The sequence below is a fragment of the Medicago sativa genome, chromosome 1, assembly GCF_051527215.1.
Source record: "Medicago sativa cultivar Bolivia chromosome 1, Bolivia_mono, whole genome shotgun sequence".
NCBI classification, from domain to species: domain Eukaryota; kingdom Viridiplantae; phylum Streptophyta; class Magnoliopsida; order Fabales; family Fabaceae; genus Medicago; species Medicago sativa.
Genome location: NC_140749.1, coordinates 80,504,141 through 80,526,214, shown reverse-complemented (window position 1 = coordinate 80,526,214; position 22,074 = coordinate 80,504,141). Strand labels below are relative to the sequence as shown.

Below are 22,074 nucleotides of genomic sequence, written 5' to 3'. Positions count from 1 at the left end.
TTGACTTTTTTGCAGTTTTGCCCCCATGCCAATTTTGACCAAGTCAAAGCTGACGTCGCCACATATTTATTTATTTATTTTTAATTATTAAAAAATAAAAAAATATAAATTTTTTATTTTTTAATTAAAAAATTTATAATTTTTTTATTTTTTATTTTTTAATTAAAAAATATTTAAAAAATAAAAAAATACACATGTGGCGTCCATGTGTGCATTGACTATGTCAAAATTGACCTGGGGGCCAAAACTGCAAAAAAGTCAATACTTAGGGGGCGTTTTTGTAGTTTATTTAGTTAGAGGGCCAAAATCGCAACTTCTTGAAACATAGGGGGCCAAAACTGCAATTAAGCCTAAAATAAAATAAATACCCAGATTTATGTAGAACATCAATTTTTCTGAAAATTTCGAATAACAAAAGACTCATCCAATCTTCCATACTTTCCAGGTCCAGTAGGCATATGCTCATAAATGATCAATTGCTAACTTACATAATAGTTGCAATTAGTTTTTTATATGCTTCAAATCTAAGTACATTCATATCGATAATGCGTATGCATATGCTCCGCGAGTGAGCTCGTAGAATTCACTGGGAATTTTATCACAACTGCTCTCCAGTCTGCACGCGATAAAAGATGATTTCACATAACTATAAGCTCAAAGTCCAAAGATAGTGATAAACATTGACACTAGAAAATAAAGACCTACCAACATCTCATGATCTCCCGTGATTTCTTCTATCAACTCATATAGTGGTTTGTTAGCACTGTTGGGAACAAGAGCCGCAAACGCAGCTGGTTTTAGTCCTGCATAAAAAAAATTCACATTGCAGTAATTACATGTGAACACTAAACCAGCAGATCTATCATTCATGCATAGAAAATGTGGCAAACTCAGAAATATTTAATTATGATTTCAATGTTAACAAACCAAAAGGGCATGATTGATAAAATCAACGTGTGAAACAATTCAGCACTGAACAGATTTTGGTTACCAGTTTCAGGGAAAGCATCAACGAACATCATCATCTCCTCTCCGCTTAAACCAGATAAGAAACATATTCGTGGAAGTGACTTGTCTATCTGCAATGCAAGGCACAAAATGCTGAACACGTACTTAAAAATTCATTCATGCATATTACTACTTCAGAAAAGAGAAGCATTGTGACCCGCTAAAAAGGCCTTGGAACATTAGAAACATTTATTATCTAATATCATTTATTCATTGCTACAAAGTTCTTGATTGGTATGCTTAGAAAATTAGATTTCATAATCACTCTAGACATATGACAATTCTCCATAAATTTGATATAAGAAAACCTATAATCAATTAATCATGACCACCTGCTTAACAATTCATGCAAATAAATGATGAATTCTTAAGAAACTGCTGTCAAAAATCACAAGGGAGAAGCTTATTCTCATCACAAATTCATTTCTACCAATTAATATATTTGTTAGTACAAACCTACAAATTCATGAACAGATGGAGAGGGAGTTCTACCTTGACCTCTTCTAAACTCTCTTGTGTTGTATGCATTACATCCCAAAGCGAACGCGTAAGCATGTCCTTGGTACAATAGATGACCTACAATGCAATGCAATATGTTAGGCTTTCTCTTCTTTTTTTTTCATCAATTTATTTTGGATGTATAAGACTATTATACCTTCAAATTTTGGTCACAGATTGGGGAAAATATAAATACTCATTCATTTTCGTTGTTTTTTTAAATGCGGTGACTACATTTGATTGTGCTATTTCTGATTTAGTCTATCAAAATTCTTGATCATTTTTTAAGAAGCGTATAATCTCAAAGCAATTGTCTGTAGAGAACTAAATGTAGCTTATTGCATTATTTAGGTCAAAGAAGTCATCATAGATTGAAAGACGTAGTTGTTATGCATCGGAACAATCTTTTGCCATTAAAGTGGAATTTTTTTTGTTTATTCAGACTGTTGGAAATAATAATCAAATAATTAATCTCCCTCTCTCCCAGCTATGAATAGGATTTTACTCATTGATCTTGGTATGCAGATAAAATACGAACATGAAAGGAATTAAATAAGATGTTTGTTACCTTCAGGAACTCACCCTCTAACTCTTTCAAAAACTGTTGAATCTGCACAAGCTCAGATAAACTACGATTGAATGACACATTTGGAAAATAATACAGTGGCTAGATAATTGAATGCTAATATATGTAGAGAAAGATGTCACTAGATAATCATTGTAAGCTTCTGCCTATATCCATTTTGTAATTTACTATAAGCAAACAATAATACTATTATAAAGCAGCCTTCATGCTGTAATTGTAACATTTTACTTGCAGAAATTTCCTTATAGTGTAAAAAATTTCAACAAGAGTTGCTCTATCAATAATTTTGGGTCATCTTGAAAGCATAGACAATTAATCAGAGCAATGATTGGCTTAGAAATTCATGTACGTTGATCAGAATGGACACACACTTAATTCAACGGGATACAAAAGAGAGATCGAGGAAAAGGCACAGCTGAAGGCATTTCTAAATGATTTGATTAAGGTAAAATCTATCAACACTAACAAAGCATATGAATCTACCACAACATTTCTTTATAAAGATTATCATATCCTATTGCATGGATGATGGTAATGTAACCTTAAAATGTTCATCTGCTTCAAATCCCAACAACAACAAGGCCTGCAAAATAAAAGAAACCTCTGCAGTTAACTACGTTTGAATGAGTTCGACAACCGTTCTAAGTTTTGGTCCTAAGTTAGATTGATTGAACATTCTTTCGCAAAAAAGTAACTCAAATTGGACTCTCAAAGGTAAATGCATATAAAGTGAGGACAAAGCATCCCCCATATGAGTTTTGTGCAGAAGTGTTTATGTTGAAAATATTTGCTCATGACAGATAAACATCATATTTCAAATGAGTAAAAACTAACCATGACTTACAGGTGGACCATATCTAGGATCCTCAACATTTATAGGAACAAATTTTGAATCTTCAACTAACTCATTAGGAAGTCCTGCATGATAAGCAAAATAACATTTTTAAATAAATTTGAGCACCAACTTTCAAGGAATGAGAGTATAAACTAAAGCAACAAGACCATCCATGTTTGGATAAATAGTTTAATCAAGTGTTTATAACATTAAGTACACATCATGCAAGTTCTTATGTATAAAATCAAATTATTTTCATAAGTTATCCAACTCATGGAAATAAGCTGAAAACAACTTATGAACATATGTTATACCATGTTTCCATATGATAGATAGATACACTCAAATAAGACAAACCTTCAGAGGATGCTCTTGGAGTCCAGTTGTACTTATTAGAGTTGAAAATGGAACAAGAAGAAGGAGAAGACATTGAAACATGGGAAAACATGGAACATGAAGGAGGCATTCGGGCGTGACATCTCAACCAGATTCCAAGGCCAAATGACATCATTTTGCTTCCTCTGCAACTTTCCTAAGTTCTTTTATCCGTTTGCTTCTTCTACTCATGTTACACGTGCACGCTCATAAATACATTACTGTGTTTTATATCTATCCATATATCCATTTATTATGATCTAATAACAATGTTTAATCTCTGCCATATTAACCAGTCAAAAAATATGTTTACCATATCATGGTATAACAAAGTGAAAATTGCCGTTCACACATTCCATATGGCTGGGACACACATGTAAAATACCCTTTTACCCCCTCGGCAGTTAACTGCCGAGGAATTTGAAATCCGGCTGCAGTTAACTGCCGAGGAATTCCTCGGTAGTTAACTGCCGAGGAAAGCTGTTTCATCAGATGAAACAGTCACCTGCTCCCCCTACACACTATTTTCTCATCACCTTCCATACAACTCCAATCCAACCCAAAATCCTAAATTATTTTTCATCAAATCTTGATCCAAAATGATTCAAGCATCAAGCATAGGATGATTCAACACACTTTTGACGTAAAAAAACAGGTATTGTGCATTTTATTCGGTTTATTTTTTGGATATGTTACACTGTCATGGTTGGTTTACAACGTCAGTCACGTAACACTGGCATGGGGAATCTCGGTAGTTTACTGCCGAGGAAAACCTCGATACCTTACTGCCGAGGAAAACCTCGGTAGTTAACTACCGAGGAACACTTGGGAAAAAATTTTGGAACGAAAAAATGGCAGCTACTGCCATTTTTTCCAAAATGTTTTTTCTTTGTTTTTTTTGTTTTTTTTGTTTTAGTTCATTATGGCATTGATGTTTATGCATTAGTAAGTTGTTAATTTATATTTTTGTGTTGTTTAATTATAGTAATGACCGAGAACGCGGAAGATGTTTCGGGAGAGACAAAACGTAATTTTGTCCAAATTTCCGGAGATGTCAAACCGTCTAAGGTTGAAGTCAAACCAAACATTGATGGAGCTTCCGTCCATGTTGAAGCTTCTAAATATGTTAGCCCCGGTGTCGTCCCACTTCAAGCCCACGAAGTGGACACGGCTAGGTTTTTTTCTGACGACATTAAGTTTCAAGATAGAGAAGAATTGCTTGGGTGGGTACGGTGTCAAGCAAATAAGGCGGGATTTACAATTGTTACACAAAGATCAAGCTTGATCCATCCAATATTGCGCCTAGTGTGTGAAAGGAGTGGAGCTCACAAAGTGCCTAAAAAAAAACCAAAGCATGCGACAACGGGCTCAAGAAAATGCGGGTGCTTGTTCATGATTAGTGGATATCAAAGTACGCAAACAAAGGAATGGGGATTGTACATTCTTGATGGAGTTCACAACCATGCGATGGAGCCGGCTTTAGAAGGACACATTCTTGCCGGTAGATTAAAGGAGGATGACAAGAAGATTGTACATGACTTGACCAAGAGCAAGATGCTTCCAAGAAATATTTTGATACACTTGAAGAACAAAAGACCACATTGCATGACAAATGTGAAGCAAGTGTACAATGAACGTCAAAAAATATGGAAGGCAAATAGAGGTGACAAGAAGCCGTTGCAATATCTAATCTCGAAGTTGGAGGAGCACAACTATACTTATTACTCAAGAACACATGGTGAAAGTAATACAATCGAAGATATCTTTTGGGCTCATCCAACATCCGTTAAGTTGTTTAACAATTTTCCAACGGTTTTGGTTATGGACTCCACCTACAAAACCAACTTGTATAAGATGCCAATGTTTGAGGTAGTTGGGGTAACTTCGACCGATTTGACATATTCGGTTGGGTTTGGATTCTTGATGCATGAGAAAGAGGAAAACTTTGTTTGGGTTTTAAAAATGTTGCGTAAACTTCTTACTTCAAAGATGAATATGCCTAAGGTGATTGTTACCGACAGAGATGAGTCTTTGATGAAAGCGGTTGGAATTGTTTTCCCGGAAAGTTATGGTATGAATTGTTACTTTCATGTGCAAGCAAATGTTAAACAAAGGTGCGTCTTAGATTGTAAATATCCGATGGGAAAAAAGGATGGGAAAGAGGTGAGTAATCGCGATGTTGTCAAGAAGATCATGAGGGCATGGAAAGATATGGTTGAATCGTCCACTCAAGAGTTATATGCAAATGCATTAGTGGAGTTCCAAGATGCTTGTAGTGATTTCCCACCTTTCCTAGCCTATGCCATGACCACCTTGAATGAAGTGAAGGAGAAAATAGTGAGGATATGGACAGACCGTGTGTTGCATCTTGGTTGTAGATCCACCAATAGGGTAGAATCGGCTCATGCTTTGGTGAAGAAATATTTGGACAATAGTGTGGGTGATTTGGGTACTTGTTGGGAGAAAATACATAACATGTTGTTGCTTCAACACACTGCGATACAAACAGCCTTTGGTCAGAGCGTTACCGTGTTGGAACATAGATTCAAAGATGTCACTTTGTACTCCGGCTTAGGTGGTCATGTGTCTAGATATGCTTTGGACAACATTGCTATGGAAGAGTCACGTTGTAGGGAAACGTTGTGCATGAACAAGGAAATTTGTGGTTGTGTTCAAAGGACATCTTACGGCTTACCATGTGCATGCGAAATTGCAACTAAACTCCTTGAAGAAAAGCCAATTTTATTGGATGAGATACACCACCATTGGCAAAGGTTACGCATGGGAGAAGAAAGTAATGAACTTGGTTTTTCGGTGGATGATGAGTTGAAGGGTATTGTAGAACGTCTCAAGAAACTCCCTTTCCAAATGAAGCTTGAAGTCAAGGAGGCTTTGCGGCAATTGGCATTTCCTGAAACCACCATGATGTCTCCACCACCACAAAAAGCAACAACCAAGGGAGCCAAGAAAAAAGTGGACATTGCGAGGTCTAAAGGAAGAATTACATCCACTAGCCGGATCCCTTCTTCTTGGGAGGTTGTTGATTCCCAAAATCCGGATAGTCAACCGTCACCATCACCAACAACATCATCATATAAAAGGAAAAAAGGTGCTCGTCTTGGTAAAGCACCAATTTCCCCACTTCCACCACCTTCTCGGTATCCAAAGCCTAAGGCTATCCCGGTTATGAGGCCTATTGATTATATGCCACGCTTCATGCTTCCATTTATTGAAAAAGTGGTGGATGTTATTGGCGATGGACATTGTGGATTCCGGGCTATAGCCGAGTTCATGGGCTTAACCGAACAAAATCATCTCATGATTCGTACACATCTTATTCAAGAATTAAAAGATCATAGAGATGATTATGTTGAAGTATTTGCGGGTGAGGATCGTTATAACTACATTTTAAATGGCTTACATCCTCCCGCAAATACAAAATGTTGTGCACATCTTGTTGATAAGTGGTTGACTTTTCCGGACATGGGGCACATTGTTGCCAATTATTACAAAAGGTGTGTGGTTGTGTTGACAAATCTTGAACTTGGTAACTCGGAATCTTTTTTTCCACTAAGAGGGCCACCACCGCCGGGTAAGCAAAAAACTCCCATCATGTGCCTTGGGGTAATTCCTAATCACTTTGTGCTTATTTACTTGAGGAATGGTTGTCCACTACCTCCATCATCTACGGAGTGGCACAATCACAAGAAACAAGATGCAGTGACTTGGGAAGATGAGTATTTGGATCAACATGAGTTGTTCCGAAAGCTCATGGCTATTGAAAGTGGAAACAAACCGCCAAAACCACAAAAGGAATCAAACAAAGCGGCGCCTATTTTGTTGGACACTCCCGAAAAACCAAAGCAACAATTTGAAGTTATTGCGGAAGATGAGGAAGATTTTATGTCACTTGATCTTCTCCAATCACTTGGCAATTAACTAGGGATTTTTTTGTCGGTGTTGGTCCTTTTTTTTGGTAGAAATTACACCGACGTATATTTTGGGGTCAAAATTGTAATGCCAATTTTTTGTGGCCAATATATAAGTAACATTATGTAAATGATATTGATATATATGATAATATGACTTTTATTGACTTGAAACTAGTGCAATACTTATTTATAGCTTATTAATGTTTACGCATTTGATTTATTCGTTATTACATTCCATTTAATTTTGTTCTAATCTATGATTATTTTGTTAAAGCTTTTGTCAAGTGAAACATGTCAGAGGTTGCAAGAATTGAAGGTCGTGATAGGTATTGCGCGTTTAAAAAGACGGTTAAGGTTATGATAACACCGACGAACTCTATTGATGATTTGAAGACACAACTTAACACTTATTTTGAGCATCTTGGTGAAAATCAATATACACGTCACTTGTCTGCTCTAATGCCAATGATAGACCTAGGAGAAGATAGAGATGAATTCGCATGGAAAACGGCAAGCTATATGCCTTGGCTTATTAAAGACGATAGCGACGTCGGATTTATGTTTAGGAATATGGTGGAAAATAATGTATTATATATATATGTTCGTTCCATATGCAATTGTAATGAATGTAAGTAGGGATTTAATTTAATGATGTGTAATGACTTGTAATGTGTTGTTTGATTATGGACACTATGTTCCGTTTTGATGAATTTCAAACTTTTGTGTGGTTTGAACCAAATGTCGGTTTGATTTAATTATGGACATATGTAAAAGATATTGTATTTTTCTTGTTTATGACCGAGTTTCATTGTTGTATAATTTGAATTGCATATGGAAATGCTCTGGTAAAATTACAGGTAAAAACTGGCCGAAAAATGGCTTGGAAATGCTTAGCATTAATGCAGAACCTGCTGTCTGCATAAATGCTTTCCTCGGCAGTTAACTACCGATGAATTCCTCGGCAGTTAACTGCAGCCGGAATTCAAATTCCTCGGCAGTTAACTGCCGAGGGGGCAAAAACGTATTTTACATGTGTGTCCCAGCCTTCTCTAATGTGTGAACAGCAATTTTCTAACAAAGTTGTAACTTGTAAGTAAACGTGTAAATATATATTACCATGTATTTCTTAAAATTCTATAAAATATATCTAAAAAGTAAATTGTCTACTAGTAAATTGTGATTAATATACGCATGTGTTCAATCGAATCACAATAATATAATAATATCATTGTTATGTTGTTTCTAAAATATTTATATAATAAAATGTGAGTGAATCTATGTCTAATAAAACATTAAACTTATTGCACATACAAATTAAATCTTTTAAGTTATAAAAGAAAATAAATCATTAGTTAACTTTTTTTATCTGCTTTTTTGTTAAAAAATATAGATAAACACACAAACTAAAACTTATACTGAAATTATAACATTTTTTTTGGTGAAACATTCGGTGCTTTACAATTATTTTTTTGAATAAGTTTTTTCAACTAGAGGTAATTCTATCGAGACGTTGGACGCTAAACATGAATACCTCTTCCAACCAAAATTTGAACATTGGTTCGTCACATTGTTGAAGTGTAGTTCCTTCACCGGACCCAACCCAAATAATACTATAAAGACTATTAACTTTTAAACAATATATTGTTTATTAAAGAAATACGTCAACTCCTTGTATTGTTTGCATTATGTTTAAACATTAGATTGTAGTTTGGGGAGTAAGCAACCTCTACACATCAGATTTTACCAAAACACCATATATAGACATAACATTATATATGAATCATTCTTTTCTTGCATTGCCTTGATTCTGTCACTTAAGATGGTATGAATTCACTAGTTGGAGTTCTCTTTTCATTTCATCAAATTGTTGTTAGACTAATTGCAAGAAGAGATTACATCTCTGCAACCAATATTTCCTCATCAGCTCCAGATTTGGAAAGGGTTCCACGAGTCCACTTCTTCAGCATTTGTAAGGAAGCTTTGGGCTGGTCCATTGGAACCATATGACCCGCATCACGAACCTGTTTTTTGTTACACAAATACCAAACTGAGTCAGGATTTACCAATCTATGCGGAAATTTGGTGGTAAATGAATTATAGACACGGTCTAGATTACATCTAAAAGACAGTTCTTATAATCACATGTGCGGCAACAACAACCAAGTCTTATCCCACTAAATGGAGTCGTTTTTATAAACACATGTGGCTATAAAAAAGTTAAACAAGAGTTTCTGAAAAATTAAGAAGCAGAAACTAATTTTAACTTATATTTGAGATGCCATTATTTGTATTACAAGGTTATTTCGATATTTAATTCTCCACAAGTACTTGATGAAATGTTTATTCAAACTGGCCCTCCTAGATAATAATGAGGCCAAAATATACATACGTGTAGCAACCCGGCAACATCCGGATATGTAACTCCAAACCGAAAACAAGAGGGAAAAAAGACAAAAACTGCACTGCTGCTAACAGCTAGCAGACACGCTAACAGCATACCAGCCGAGCCAGTCACACTAAAAACTCCACCTCTATACCTTCCAGTACTGATGCAAAGGAACTCCTCTTGAAAAAACAAAAAACCAGCCGCACACCAGCAGGATTTTCGCACCCTTACTGCCCTCACAGCACAGCAACAGCAATCTCACCAAATAACACAAAAACTCCTTACCTCAAGAGACACATTTCTTATAATATTGATGGATAGCTTACACAACAATGACAACTTTCTATTTGATTTTGGAAGACAGTCATACATATGTAATGTACCTATGTATGGGGTGTGTTCATTCGAGATTAGAGTTATATAATGTTTTTGATTGAGCTTTGCCATCTTTTAGCACCAAAAGAAAAGGAAGAGTTATACACAGAATGATACCTTTAGAAAACTAAGAGGTCCATAATTCTTCAATACTCCAGCTTCCGAGTCATCAACTGTGAAAGGAACTTCGGGTGAGGCTGCAAATTCTTTCTGGCCGGACCATTCCATGGCATGAACCCATCTCGAATTACCTATTCGTTGAATTCATATTACCGGGGAAAAAAAATCATCAATACCCCTTAAAGGTCCAAGTATGAAATGTTATAGTTCAAAACAGATCTAAAATCTGGCCAAGCATAAATACATACCAAGCCAGTTGCAGATGAGATCATATTCCCCAGCATAAACAAGCAAACTGATTCCATCCTCAAGCAGGGCAGGAATACCGACTTCAAGATTCCTCATCCAATCCACTAGCATAGCCTGATAAACTGTAGAACTACACGATACAAAATCAATATCACCAACCCCTAGTGCCTTCCGAACAGATCCTTGGTTTAGGAACTTCTCCATGTTTGAAAAATCATAGCAAAGATTCCCTTCACACTTCTTTCGGATGTCGTAGTACTGCACCACAAGTTAATAATTGCTGGTCAAAATTTTAAATATGGAACATCCATGTTCTTTCAAGACTTCACATTCTCCATAAATGTCCAGACAAATGCCTAATAGTTTAAATATTAAGCAGCAATATAAAAAGCTTTTTTGACATTTGCTAAAAACAATTATCATTTAAAATTAAAATATCCCCCACTAAGAAAGTGTCAAAGGAAGACAATTTATATTGCGGGACAATGTTTCACATTTTTTTTTTTTTGACAAGTGACAATGTTTCACATGTTTAACCATGTTAAACATAACCTGATAAACCTGTTACTACAACATAATATGGTGTGTGGGGGACTATTTTTTCCAAAAGAAATTATTTTGGGAAGCAAAGCAAAAAGTGACAGACAACAACAATTTGTTCAAGACAGTTAAAATCTTCTTCACTTCTCACTTAACAGCAAAAAGCTTTTTAGGAAGAGTGATTCTTTAACACAGTATCAGAATTTCTATGAAGTCTGCAAATAAGCCTGTAATTTGGATCATGCTTCAGCTTGTGTCATATAATTAATTATTAGCTATTGATGGCTTGCAACTATCAACTTACGCTTAATTATTAGGTTCATAGGCACACTGTAAACTTAACAAAATAGAGTACTACGACATGTAAACCACGCAGAAAATGAAGTAACTGAGTTACTCACATTGATATCACCAGCATGTGACATGATGGAATTGAATATAGTATTACAAACAAAATATGAAGCTGTGCATGCGATTTTTCCATCTGTGCCTGAAAGGATTAAAACAAGTATTAAGAAACATAACAAAAGCTAGTTAGTTTACTATGAGAGTGAAACAGAGACTTCTAGTCCTTCGATGTTTCAATTACATGAATAATCAGGATAGTAAAAATTACTATAAGGTGCCATGATGACTGGAAATAGTAAACTAGTTCATTTAACTATAATACGGTGCAAGTAAAATTTTGTAAGAAATTCATATAATGTCAAATAGATTACAATATAAGAATAGCAATATGCATTTAATATTAAGATAAATATGTATTTATATGATAAGACACGTTAAATTATATATAGGTCATATATGCAGTTTAAATAAAATAACTGTAGTAAGTTTTAAATTACTTAAAAAAAATAGCAAGCCTAAGCATGAATTGAACCTTATGATTGATCCATTATAAAAACCTATGTTCAGATTCAAATTTAAAATTGGATATTTGGAACTGAGCAAGGAGGCCGAACTCAACATACATTCATTTCAAAGAAAGAAAGAAATACTCCAATGCATGAGTTTGTTCATTTCAATAAGAACCTTAGTTTCCAGCATACAAATATGAGAAGAAACGTTACATTGATTGAAAGGATAAAGAAACAACATCACGTGTAAATTACCACATAGTTTGATTGCCAATTCACAGGCTGGAACCATCACTTTGTTGATGCGGTCATAGTCAGCCTGTTTAATTACACCCATGTCTAGTGCATAATCTGCGTAAGCTTTATACTGAATTGCAGGATCAGTGAGCCCATTACCAATGGCAAATCCCTGTTCAACCATTTCAAATAAGATAAACAAGGTTTCATACCCTTCAATATGTATCTCAAATAGAATAGTTGAGAATGTAACAAACCTTCAAGTTTATATGAATTCCTTCTTTAGCTTTGTTTCCCTTGTGCACACGAGCAGCAAAAGCCGGAATATAATGACCGGCATATGATTCACCCGTGATAAAAAAGTCATTTGAAGCATACTCGGGATGTTCACCAAAGAAGGCCTGTAGGGAAAAGAAAAAACATGTTATCTCAAGATATCACATGTGAAGCTCAGCAAGGTGCTCTTATCCAATATAACGATAACTAAGAAATAATATGTTTTGCATTTCAAAGAACAGCGACCAAGAAATGTAAGGAAAGGAAAACAAGTTTGTAAATACAAACTCCTGTTTGCAAAACAATAAATATAATTCAAGTATATCATATTAAATTTCTGTTTGGATTACTTGTTTGACCTCATCTACTAAAAATAAGCACTTGTGCGACTGTTTGAGATAACTTATGAAAACAACTTATAACATGTCCAAAAGTTGTTTTCGACTTATATGAAAATTGCTTGACTTTATTTTATTTTTTGTTATAAAAATAACCTATACATAAGCACTAATATGTTAAGCGTTTATGCTAATAAAAAAGGGCCAATGCACCGATGTTTTGTATAGCTAACATAACACTTGGAGAAAATACAAGTACCTGTAAAAAGTCATAGAGGTCATTGCTGACACCGTCTTCATCATGACGAATATCACGCTGATCAGTAGTGTAACTGAATCCAGTTCCAGTTGGTTGGTCAACATATAGTAGGTTAGATACCTACAAGGTTACCAACCAATTAGTTATGTCCATAAATACTGATCACAAGAAACCAAGACCATAGGAAAAACAGTTAATTGAATGACACAACACAAGACATCAAACAAATATAACAATATAATTACCTTGTCCCAACCAAATTCATTCCATACAAGGGACAAATTGTTAGCAATTTTGAAAGGGCCATTTTCATAAAACACAGCCAATTCACTGCTACAGCCAGGTCCACCTGTCAACCATATCACAACAGGATCCTTCTTGTTTTTCCGGGATTCAAAGAAAAAGTAGAACATCCTGCACATAAACAACCAAACCATAGTAATGAATGTTTAATTTGTATACACTCTCAGCAAATCACAACCAATCAAATGAACGGTTTTGAAAGAAATTATGAATAAAGCTAAATGTTTATAATGATCTAACAACTATGATTGATTGAAAGTTGAAACTGTAAAACATCTTAAGTAAACTACCAATTCACCGCTTGAAATTGTAGGGGTTGGGCATTTACACCTCTTACATTTGCGATAATAATGTAACTAATTTGACCGTAAATTAGATACAAGCCAGCCCAGTGGCGGTTTCACCGCCCGGCGACCCCGGGCACGCTCCCGGGCTCCGGCCCAATTTTTTTGTTATTTCTTATGTAAATTCCTCTGAATTTCTTATATAAACCCCTATAAATTGAGCAATTTTTTTAGATTTTTTGATTATTTGCTTGCAATTTCTTATGTAAACACCTATAAATGTGTTGCAAATTTTTTTTTGCCCATACTTTGTAATAATCCTGGCTCCGCCACTGAGCCAGCCGAATGATCAAGTTGCTCAATATAATTCAAAGAAAGAGTCTATTTAATTTCAAGGTGTAAATAAATACTCAAAACATTTTATAAAACATCTTTACATTGAATAAAATCCAAAAATATATTATTATATACACAAATTCTCTTTGTTCTCCAACATTCCTATTCCAGAAAACGACGCATAGAAAATAAACAATTAAATTCAACGAAGCAATTACTAATTAAATAAACAAAACAAAAACAGTTGCAAAAAAGAATTAAAATAATAATAGTAATAATAATAATAAAATTGAAAATGAGAAAGAGAGAAAAAATGGAATATGAATTACTTAGCAGCATGAGAGTGTTGAATGGGATAATATCCAGCACGATGAGCCAAGTCATCAATGGAAACTCCATCTTCGTCTTTGCCGGAGAAATTCGGAAACCTAAGCGGCTTCTCAACGATGATCTTGTTGTTGCTGTTCTGATTCTCCTCCACATTGGGTTTGGTGTCGAGGATGTTGATATCGTGAGGAGGGAAGAGGTTGAGGTTTCTAATTAGATTCTTCGCAATCTCATCGTTGATCGTAGCGGCGGAGGATGACCGTGGGGACCACAGGAAAAGCACAACCGCAAGAGAGAACCACAACGTCGTCGTCTTCATCGTGATGTTGCTTTGCGTGCAAATGAAAAAAATGAAAATGCAGAGAAAGAGAGAGTGGGGGAAAAGGTGGTTACGATGGTGTTTGTTGTTTTCTTAAGATCCAATTTTTCACGACACGTGTCATAACAAGGAGAAGCAAGAACGGTTAGTTACTCTACTTCTGTCAGACTCAAGACTCACTCATACATCATCTCTCTTGAGTGAGTCCAGGGGTTTAATAGTAATTTTGCCTTTATTTTCTCTTTAACAAGAATTTTTTCTTCTTTTTAAATATCATTCCTCTTTTTAAATAAAGGGTGACACACTGTGGTTGGTTGGCCAATGTCATAGGCACTATATAATTATAGATTTTAAAATCCCATGTATTTGGCCATTTTTGTTGTCAACATCTTATTTTCACTTATTCTATAAACAAAAAATCACTCTTTTAAAACTCAGAATTTCCTGTAGACCTACTATATTCAGAGAATACCTTCTTTTATAGATTGTATGGCAAAAAATTTTCCGGACATTAAAGTGTTTGGAGTTTGGTAAATATAGGCTCTGTTTGACAAGGTCAAAAAACGAGTTTACAACTTATAGCAGATAGCTTATAAGCTCGTCTGACAAAAAAAACTCTGTTTAGTAACGGTTTTTTATAACGAGCTTATAGCTTATTTCACGAGCTTATAAGTTATTTTTCAGACTCTATTCCAAATAGCGTTTGAGCTTATAGTTTATATCTTATCATTTTTTGTCTCATTTTTACCCTTATCACTTTAACAAAATTCCATATTTACCCTTTGTAATAAATAACCACGTTTAAGAAAAACATGTTACTTTTAATCCCAGATTTTACTTTAACTAAATATATGCTCACGCTTTTATTTTTTTTACAAAATATATGCTTATGTTTACCTAAATAAATATTACGTTATGTTTAATTTTGTTTTTAAGTCTAAAAACAAAATTTTGTTTTATTTTGGGTCAATACGTTTAATTTTGTTTTAGAGGGTAACAATTAATTTTTTTAAAAGGTTTTGTTTAATTTTTTTATAAAGTCTAAAAATTGAAATAAAATCAATTTTAAATAAAACATTAGCCAATTTATGAATTTGAAAATAACATATGAAAGACATATTAAATTTAAACTATGAAATTTTAAATATCAATTGATATTTGATACAAATTTTATAATGAATTAAAAATACCCTTTTATGTCATTTTACGTTTATAAGCTAGTTAAACCGCTGATTTTACCAAACACTTCAACTAGCTTATCAGTCGTCAGTCATCAGTGTTACCGACACGACACCGACACTTGTATTACATAAAATTATTTTCTCAAATTATTACCGGTATGGGAGTATAAGTGTAGGTATTGAATTCTGTATTTGTCGATGCTTTATAGATTAAAATAGTATTTTTTTTTTTTTGAGGGATTATAGATTAGAATAGATCGTATTATTTTCAAGATAGGTTGTTTCAAGTTTCAATCACTACCTCAGTTAAAGGTGATTTTTTTTTTTGAACAAGCAGTTAAATGTGATTTGATTCGAATTGTAAGGGAAGTATCTGAATTCCTTGTGAATAATTGACATGAAAATGAAATGGAACAATCAATGTTTGTAGAAATTTAATCCAAATTCTTTAAGGAGAAAAACCAGATGTGCCGGTTAGAGTTCATTTTTTACGAGGTGAAAAACCAGATAGTCTCCATATATCATTCTCTCCATTTCTACCATTTAGAGAGATAAAAACACACACAAAAATTAAAAAGTAATTAATGATATCGGAACTCATTTAATGGTAGGACCCATTTAATAGTAGTATAGTGATTATGGAATGTAAGCAATATTTACAATGGTTGGAGAATAATCTCCTTAGCAGAAATGGAAAGATAAATGTGACTCTCACCATAAGAGCACCCTACCGGTGTGAAAACAATTCACACTCAGTCCTCATTTCCTAATTACTCCAAAACTTTTCCTTCCCATCCTTCCCTCTAATTATGGGATTCTCCATGCACTCCAATCATCACCCTCCAATCCCTGCTTGCCACCTGTCCACTCTGTTATCCTTGCCCCATGCGCACAGTTTTCTCCTTTCCCTTCCAGCTGTCCAACTATCACTTGAGCATCTTCTGTCACATTTCCTCTTTTAGCCTTCCTCTTATACACGTACTTAATTGGTGGCCTAACACATGCTAAGTCATATTATAGAATTTTTAAAGCTCGTTTCCCATTCATATAACTTCAGCACCTTCACATACACGAGCTTCAAAAGTAGCCTTAAATCTCTCATCTTGTGCTACCATAAGTTTGCTTTGAAACTTGTGTTGTAACTTTGCAACTGGTGCATTGCAAATGCAAAGTACTGTGATAACTATCATGAAAGAGGCAATTGTAGCTAGCTCAATGGCGCGGAAAAGCATTACCAAAGAGATATATAGCTTGAAGTTAGCAGTCCACGTTTGATGAAACGAGTAAGGAAATTCTCCAATTCTATAAACATAGACAATCACATGATTCATTCTCGCCTCTAGAATGTGTCAATCTAGCAGAACAGGATAACCTCGGTTAACTTTTATAATAATTATATTAACTATTAATCAAATTAGGAACCTTGATTGATTGGTGATCAAAATATAATTAGTATGGCAATGGTTGAAATAATTGAATACCTTCATAGACTAGAATCTATTGGTAGAGAGTTGATTATGACCTTGCAATCTTCATTCACCATTACCAATGCTCACACCATTTCAAACTTGGCAAAAGTTGAATTTCAAAATGCCACAAAGAATGCTGATTTCCAAATGCACCCAGTGACCTTGCAATCTTCTTTCTACATTCCTCTCCTAATTTGCTGGAAAGGGGCATTGAAGAGGTTAGCAGCCAGTACAGTCTCTATATATGTATATAGTTGGCTGCTTAAGATTAAACAAAATGACTATAACCTCATCCTTGATGACTCTAACAAGCAAAATGAACCCAAATATATGGCACCTCAGGTAATAATATCAACAAACCCATTGATCCAAAATTTAACATCCTAATCCAAGACACATAATGAGCCTTTAGAAGATGTTGCAAACTGGTTATCACTACTTAAAATACATACAGCTCTAATTCATATATAAAAAATAGAAATGCTAAAAAAGAGAAACAGTTGCAACTGCAAGATTGTACCACAAGCACAATGATTAGGTAATAAGTGCAGTGACAAAAGAGTGTCAGTTGGATAATACAAAAAGCAAACGTAGCAAGTGAATTTAAAAGTTGGCAGAACATATATCACATTCAGACGAATATAGATGCAATAGTAAAATATACATTAACCAGTAACTAGTAAAATATAGATATAAAAAGAGGTTGCCACCTGGATCAGATTATTTGAATTTTGAGACAAATAAAGGAACATCCTAATCAGATTTTTGCTAATTAATATCACCAAAAAAATTGTACATATCAGGATGAGTGCACATCATCTTTTTCATGGTAAGCAGTACATATGTGCAAATATCAATATAAATATAAAAAAAACGCCGCAAATTTTATCAAAACTACTGTTACAGCCAATCAGCAGGTTGATAAACTAATAAGTGGAAGAAGATAACAATTAATATTCTGTAGCAATTAAGCAAAGAATAATAATCCCTCACCGACATTCTGAAAACAAGAATTAAAACAAATACGAATATCAATGATAAAACCAATGTAAAATAACACGAGATCAAATTGAACTCCAAATACTGAAACCAAACTGAAGAACACCAAGGGGCAAGATCAAATTGAATAAGAGAAAATGGGCGACTGAGGCGATAGGGTTCATGTGATTTCAAGAGCGGCAGAGTGATGGAGGCGGTGAGATACTTAGGTGATTATAATTAGGGTTCAGATTATAGAGTAAACTAAAAGTAAGAGAATGTGAGCTTTGGCAACCTATAAGGTGACATCCAGAAGCATTGGCTAGAATTAAAGGGAAGAGGGTTTGAACGATGGGCGGAGTATCTAGATGGCCTTTGAGAACAAATGACGAACCATTTGGTTCTAACACACAAGCACAACCACAAAGGAACATGTTTGATCAAACATACGAATTAAAAGCGGAAAGTTTGATGGTAATTATCAAATTAAAGACAATATTCACATTACAACCAAGTATATTAGACTTCAATAACATGATTTGGCGGATCTACTTGGTAAAAATATAACTAAGTTACAAATATGACGACAATCAATAACTTCTTTATGGTCTCCTTAATTTGGTTTAACTAACTAATTTCTCCTACATTTTCTCTTTGATTGCCAAAATTCTTGAGTTTAATTATGAATAAACAAGAATTGCTAATCATATTTGGCAGAAAAGGAACAACAACAAAAATGATGTAATAAGCAACAGCATAACAAACAAGTTAACTAGACAGGGGTTCATGGCACCATCAGAACCTCTTCCAAAACCTTATCAATGATAGCACATTGAATGCTTAAATGAATACAATATTCTTAATAATACCAGGGACATATGAACCTTCACAAGGTTCTTTGTTTCATGAAGCCTCTCTATCATGAAACAAACACACAACAACCCATTGCATGAACCTAGGATATAACTATAATTCTTTATCATGCCGCTGAAACTAACAGCGGGTTGAATAGGAGGACTAGTTGTTGATTGGTTTTCAAATAATGACTTCAAAGAGTAAGATACTAGTTTTGTGGATCCTGATGGAAGAATAGAAAGAAATTGTATGTTTGGATCGATTCGAAATTGGTTGTGTGCGAATTGGGGATCGGAAATAATGGTTTTCCATGATTTGCATACAGACCTAAACTGCAGAAGAGATCTTACCGGAAGCCTGAGGAGGATCTCGATGATGAGCTCTTCCGGTAAGACGGGCAAAGGACGGAATTTGTGAAAATAATTGGTCACCGGTCGGACAAAGAAGAAGAAGTTGAGTGCATACCATGTTGTTTTCACGACTGCGGCGAACATCATTCTCGATTGTTGATTGACTTGTTCTAATCAAAATTAGAATATACTCGTAATGGAAGAATTTTTAAAGCTACCATTTGTCAATTACTTTTATATTTATATTTTTCAATAAAATTAAGTAATATATATTTGAAAAATTAAACTTTGTTTTTTTAAACATAGTTTGTTTGTTTTGTTTTAAAAATAAAATTTGTTTCTTGTTATCTTTAAATTTAAACAAAATTTTGTTACCTATGATAATGGTTCCTTGAAAAGTTAAAATTTTATAAATAATATGAGGGAAGTTAATTTTTTCTTAGCTTTTGATTAATATGAAGTTGGAATAATTTTGATACAGACTTAAAATAATTAAAGAGATATGCATAATATTTAGAAAATTGAAAATTGTTTGTTACGGGAGAAAAATAAAGCGCGCAAAAAAATAGGAATTTGTTGGAGAAAGAGAGTAGTAACTAACAACTGTTTGTTACATATTAAATTTATTGGAAAGATAAAGTGTGTGAAAAAAAATTGAAAATTATTAGTGAATTAAAATGAGGGTATAATAGAAAAAATATACAAAAGTACACTTCGCTGTTTTTGTGTTAAAATTCTAAAACGACACTTAAAAAGAAACGGATGGAGTGATAATTATGATTTACTATATAATAAATCAATACAATTTTTGCACAGGCACATTCAAACTTTACTCATACTTTTTTATTTTTTACATCTTTAATTAATTTAACACTTTAACTTTACTCAGGCACATGTTCAATGACGTAAATGTTGTATAGAGCATTTGTAGCTCAATGGTATTGATGAAGAAAATTGCTATTGACACATTAGCTTTCGCTAGGACACACATGTAAAAGACGTTTTTACCCCTTCGGTAGTTAACTGCCGAATTATAAAACCGGCTGCAGTTAACTACCGAGGAAAACTTCGGCAGTAAACTATCGAGGAAAATTGAAAACTTCCTTCGGCAGTTAACTGCCGAGGAAACCTCAAACCTGTTTTTTTTTTTTTAACAAAAACCATTAATTCTTTAAACCTAAATTTTCCTTAATTAAATTTAATTCTTTAATTATTTTATGGAATTAAACATAATTCTTTTTATGATTTCATTAATGTGATTTTGTTGCCATAATGAAGAAATATGGATTTTGTTGCCATTAAATACACGATTCTTTTTATAAAGTTGTTGATTTCATTCATATAATTTTGTTGCCATAAATAAAAAAATATGAGATCCTATAATTACTACATATTCAATCACGTTTCTTAATTAAAAAGAGGGTTTTTTTTTTTAAGAATAGAAGAGTGGTTTTATTTGTAAAAAAAAAAGGTATTATTGATAGAATAATAACAAATATAATTATTTGAAAGAGAGATGAATAATATTTGAAATATTATAATTTGTCTACAGCAAAAAAAATCTGAAATATTATAATTAATTACTAATAATTACAAATATAATTATTCTATCATTTGTAACGTTTTTGTTGTTGCATTTTTTTTTATTGAATCATCATTTTAGGTCCATTAACTACTGATTGCAGATATTATTCATCTCTCGTATTTCTTCATTTATGGCAACAAAATCACATGAATGAAATCATAAAAAGAATTATGTTTAATTCCTTAAACGGATTAAAGAATTAAATTTAATTAAGGAAAATTTAGGTTTAAAGAATAAAAAGAATTAATGGTTTTGTCAAAAAAAAAAACAGGTTTGAGGTTTCCTCGGCAGTTAACTGCCGAAGTTTTCAGATTTCCTCGGTAGTTTACTGCCGAAGTTTTCCTCGGTAGTTAACTGCAGCCGGTTTCATAATTCGGCAGTTAACTACCGAAGGGGTAAAAACGTCTTTTACATGTGTGCCCTAGCCAAAGCTAATGTGTCAACAGCAATTTTCATTGATGAAAAGATGTACTACTTAATACAGACCATAAGAACTGCGCCTGTAGCTCAGTGGATAGAGCGTCTGTTTCCTAAGCAGAAGGTCGTAGGTTCGACCCCTACCTGGCGCGTTTTACTTTTAACCTTTATTTGACCCCTACCTGGTGCGTTTTACTTTTAACCTTTACTAGACCTTAACCCGTGCGATGCACGGGTTTTTTGTTAATTCTTATGCATTTGAAATTCAGTAACATATTTAACTATGGTCATTGTTATTATGAACAATTTTACATGCATAGAAAGACGACCCCTACCTGGCGCGTTTTACTTTTAACCTTTATTCGACCCCTACCTGGTGCGTTTTACTTTTAACCTTTACTAGACCTTAACCCGTGCGATGCACGGGTTTTTTGTTAATTCTTATGCATTTGAAATTCAGTAACATATTTAACTATGGTCATTGTTATTATGAACAATTTTACATGCATAGAAAGAAACAATAAAAGAAAAAGAGGAAAAAAAATCAATTCACGGAATTTAGAGAATAGGAAAAGAATCTAAAAATCATGATGAATCTTCAGATCACTTCAAATTATGTATTTCAATATAAGTCATTCAACCCATGCAATCAAAGTTCTAACAACAATTAATACACCAAAATAACTATTTAATTTCAATTCATCAAAATAATTGTTTGAACAAATATTTAAGAACAAAAAACGATACGCGTAACTGAAGGGAAAGAAAATGACAGTTTATGAGAAGTGGAAAAAGTGGG

General features: G+C 33.8%; 2 protein-coding genes, 1 long non-coding RNA gene and 1 other non-coding gene across 4 annotated transcripts; 1 reads left to right on the top strand and 3 right to left on the bottom strand.

Annotated features, from left to right (window-relative positions):
* Positions 1-373: 373 nt before the first annotated feature.
* Positions 374-3,503, bottom strand: LOC146957980 (vacuolar acid trehalase). Its single transcript, XM_085739646.1, has 8 exons — positions 3,285-3,503; positions 2,937-3,010; positions 2,634-2,675; positions 2,075-2,116; positions 1,501-1,584; positions 992-1,079; positions 706-803; positions 374-616 (listed from the first exon to the last, which is right to left on the bottom strand). Exons 1-8 carry the CDS (start codon positions 3,436-3,438, stop codon positions 599-601), a joined length of 600 nt encoding a protein of 199 aa, XP_085595772.1. The 5' UTR covers positions 3,439-3,503; the 3' UTR covers positions 374-598.
* A 5,358-nt stretch (positions 3,504-8,861) lies between these two features.
* Positions 8,862-14,508, bottom strand: LOC146957979 (serine carboxypeptidase-like). The gene is made up of 9 exons (XM_085739645.1): positions 14,124-14,508; positions 13,117-13,285; positions 12,872-12,991; positions 12,256-12,399; positions 12,017-12,170; positions 11,306-11,394; positions 10,364-10,622; positions 10,113-10,246; positions 8,862-9,255 (listed from the first exon to the last, which is right to left on the bottom strand). Exons 1-9 carry the CDS (start codon positions 14,438-14,440, stop codon positions 9,127-9,129), a joined length of 1,515 nt encoding a protein of 504 aa, XP_085595771.1. The 5' UTR covers positions 14,441-14,508; the 3' UTR covers positions 8,862-9,126.
* Positions 14,509-16,191: 1,683 nt separating this feature from the next.
* On the bottom strand, positions 16,192-19,481 carry LOC146957978 (uncharacterized). Its single transcript, XR_015024499.1, has 2 exons — positions 17,103-19,481; positions 16,192-16,975 (listed from the first exon to the last, which is right to left on the bottom strand). It is a non-coding gene; the product is annotated as an uncharacterized LOC146957978 (long non-coding RNA).
* Positions 19,482-21,354: 1,873 nt separating this feature from the next.
* On the top strand, positions 21,355-21,427 carry TRNAR-CCU (transfer RNA arginine (anticodon CCU)). The gene has a single exon. It is a non-coding gene; the product is annotated as a tRNA-Arg (tRNA).
* The last annotated feature ends 647 nt before the right edge of the window (positions 21,428-22,074 follow it).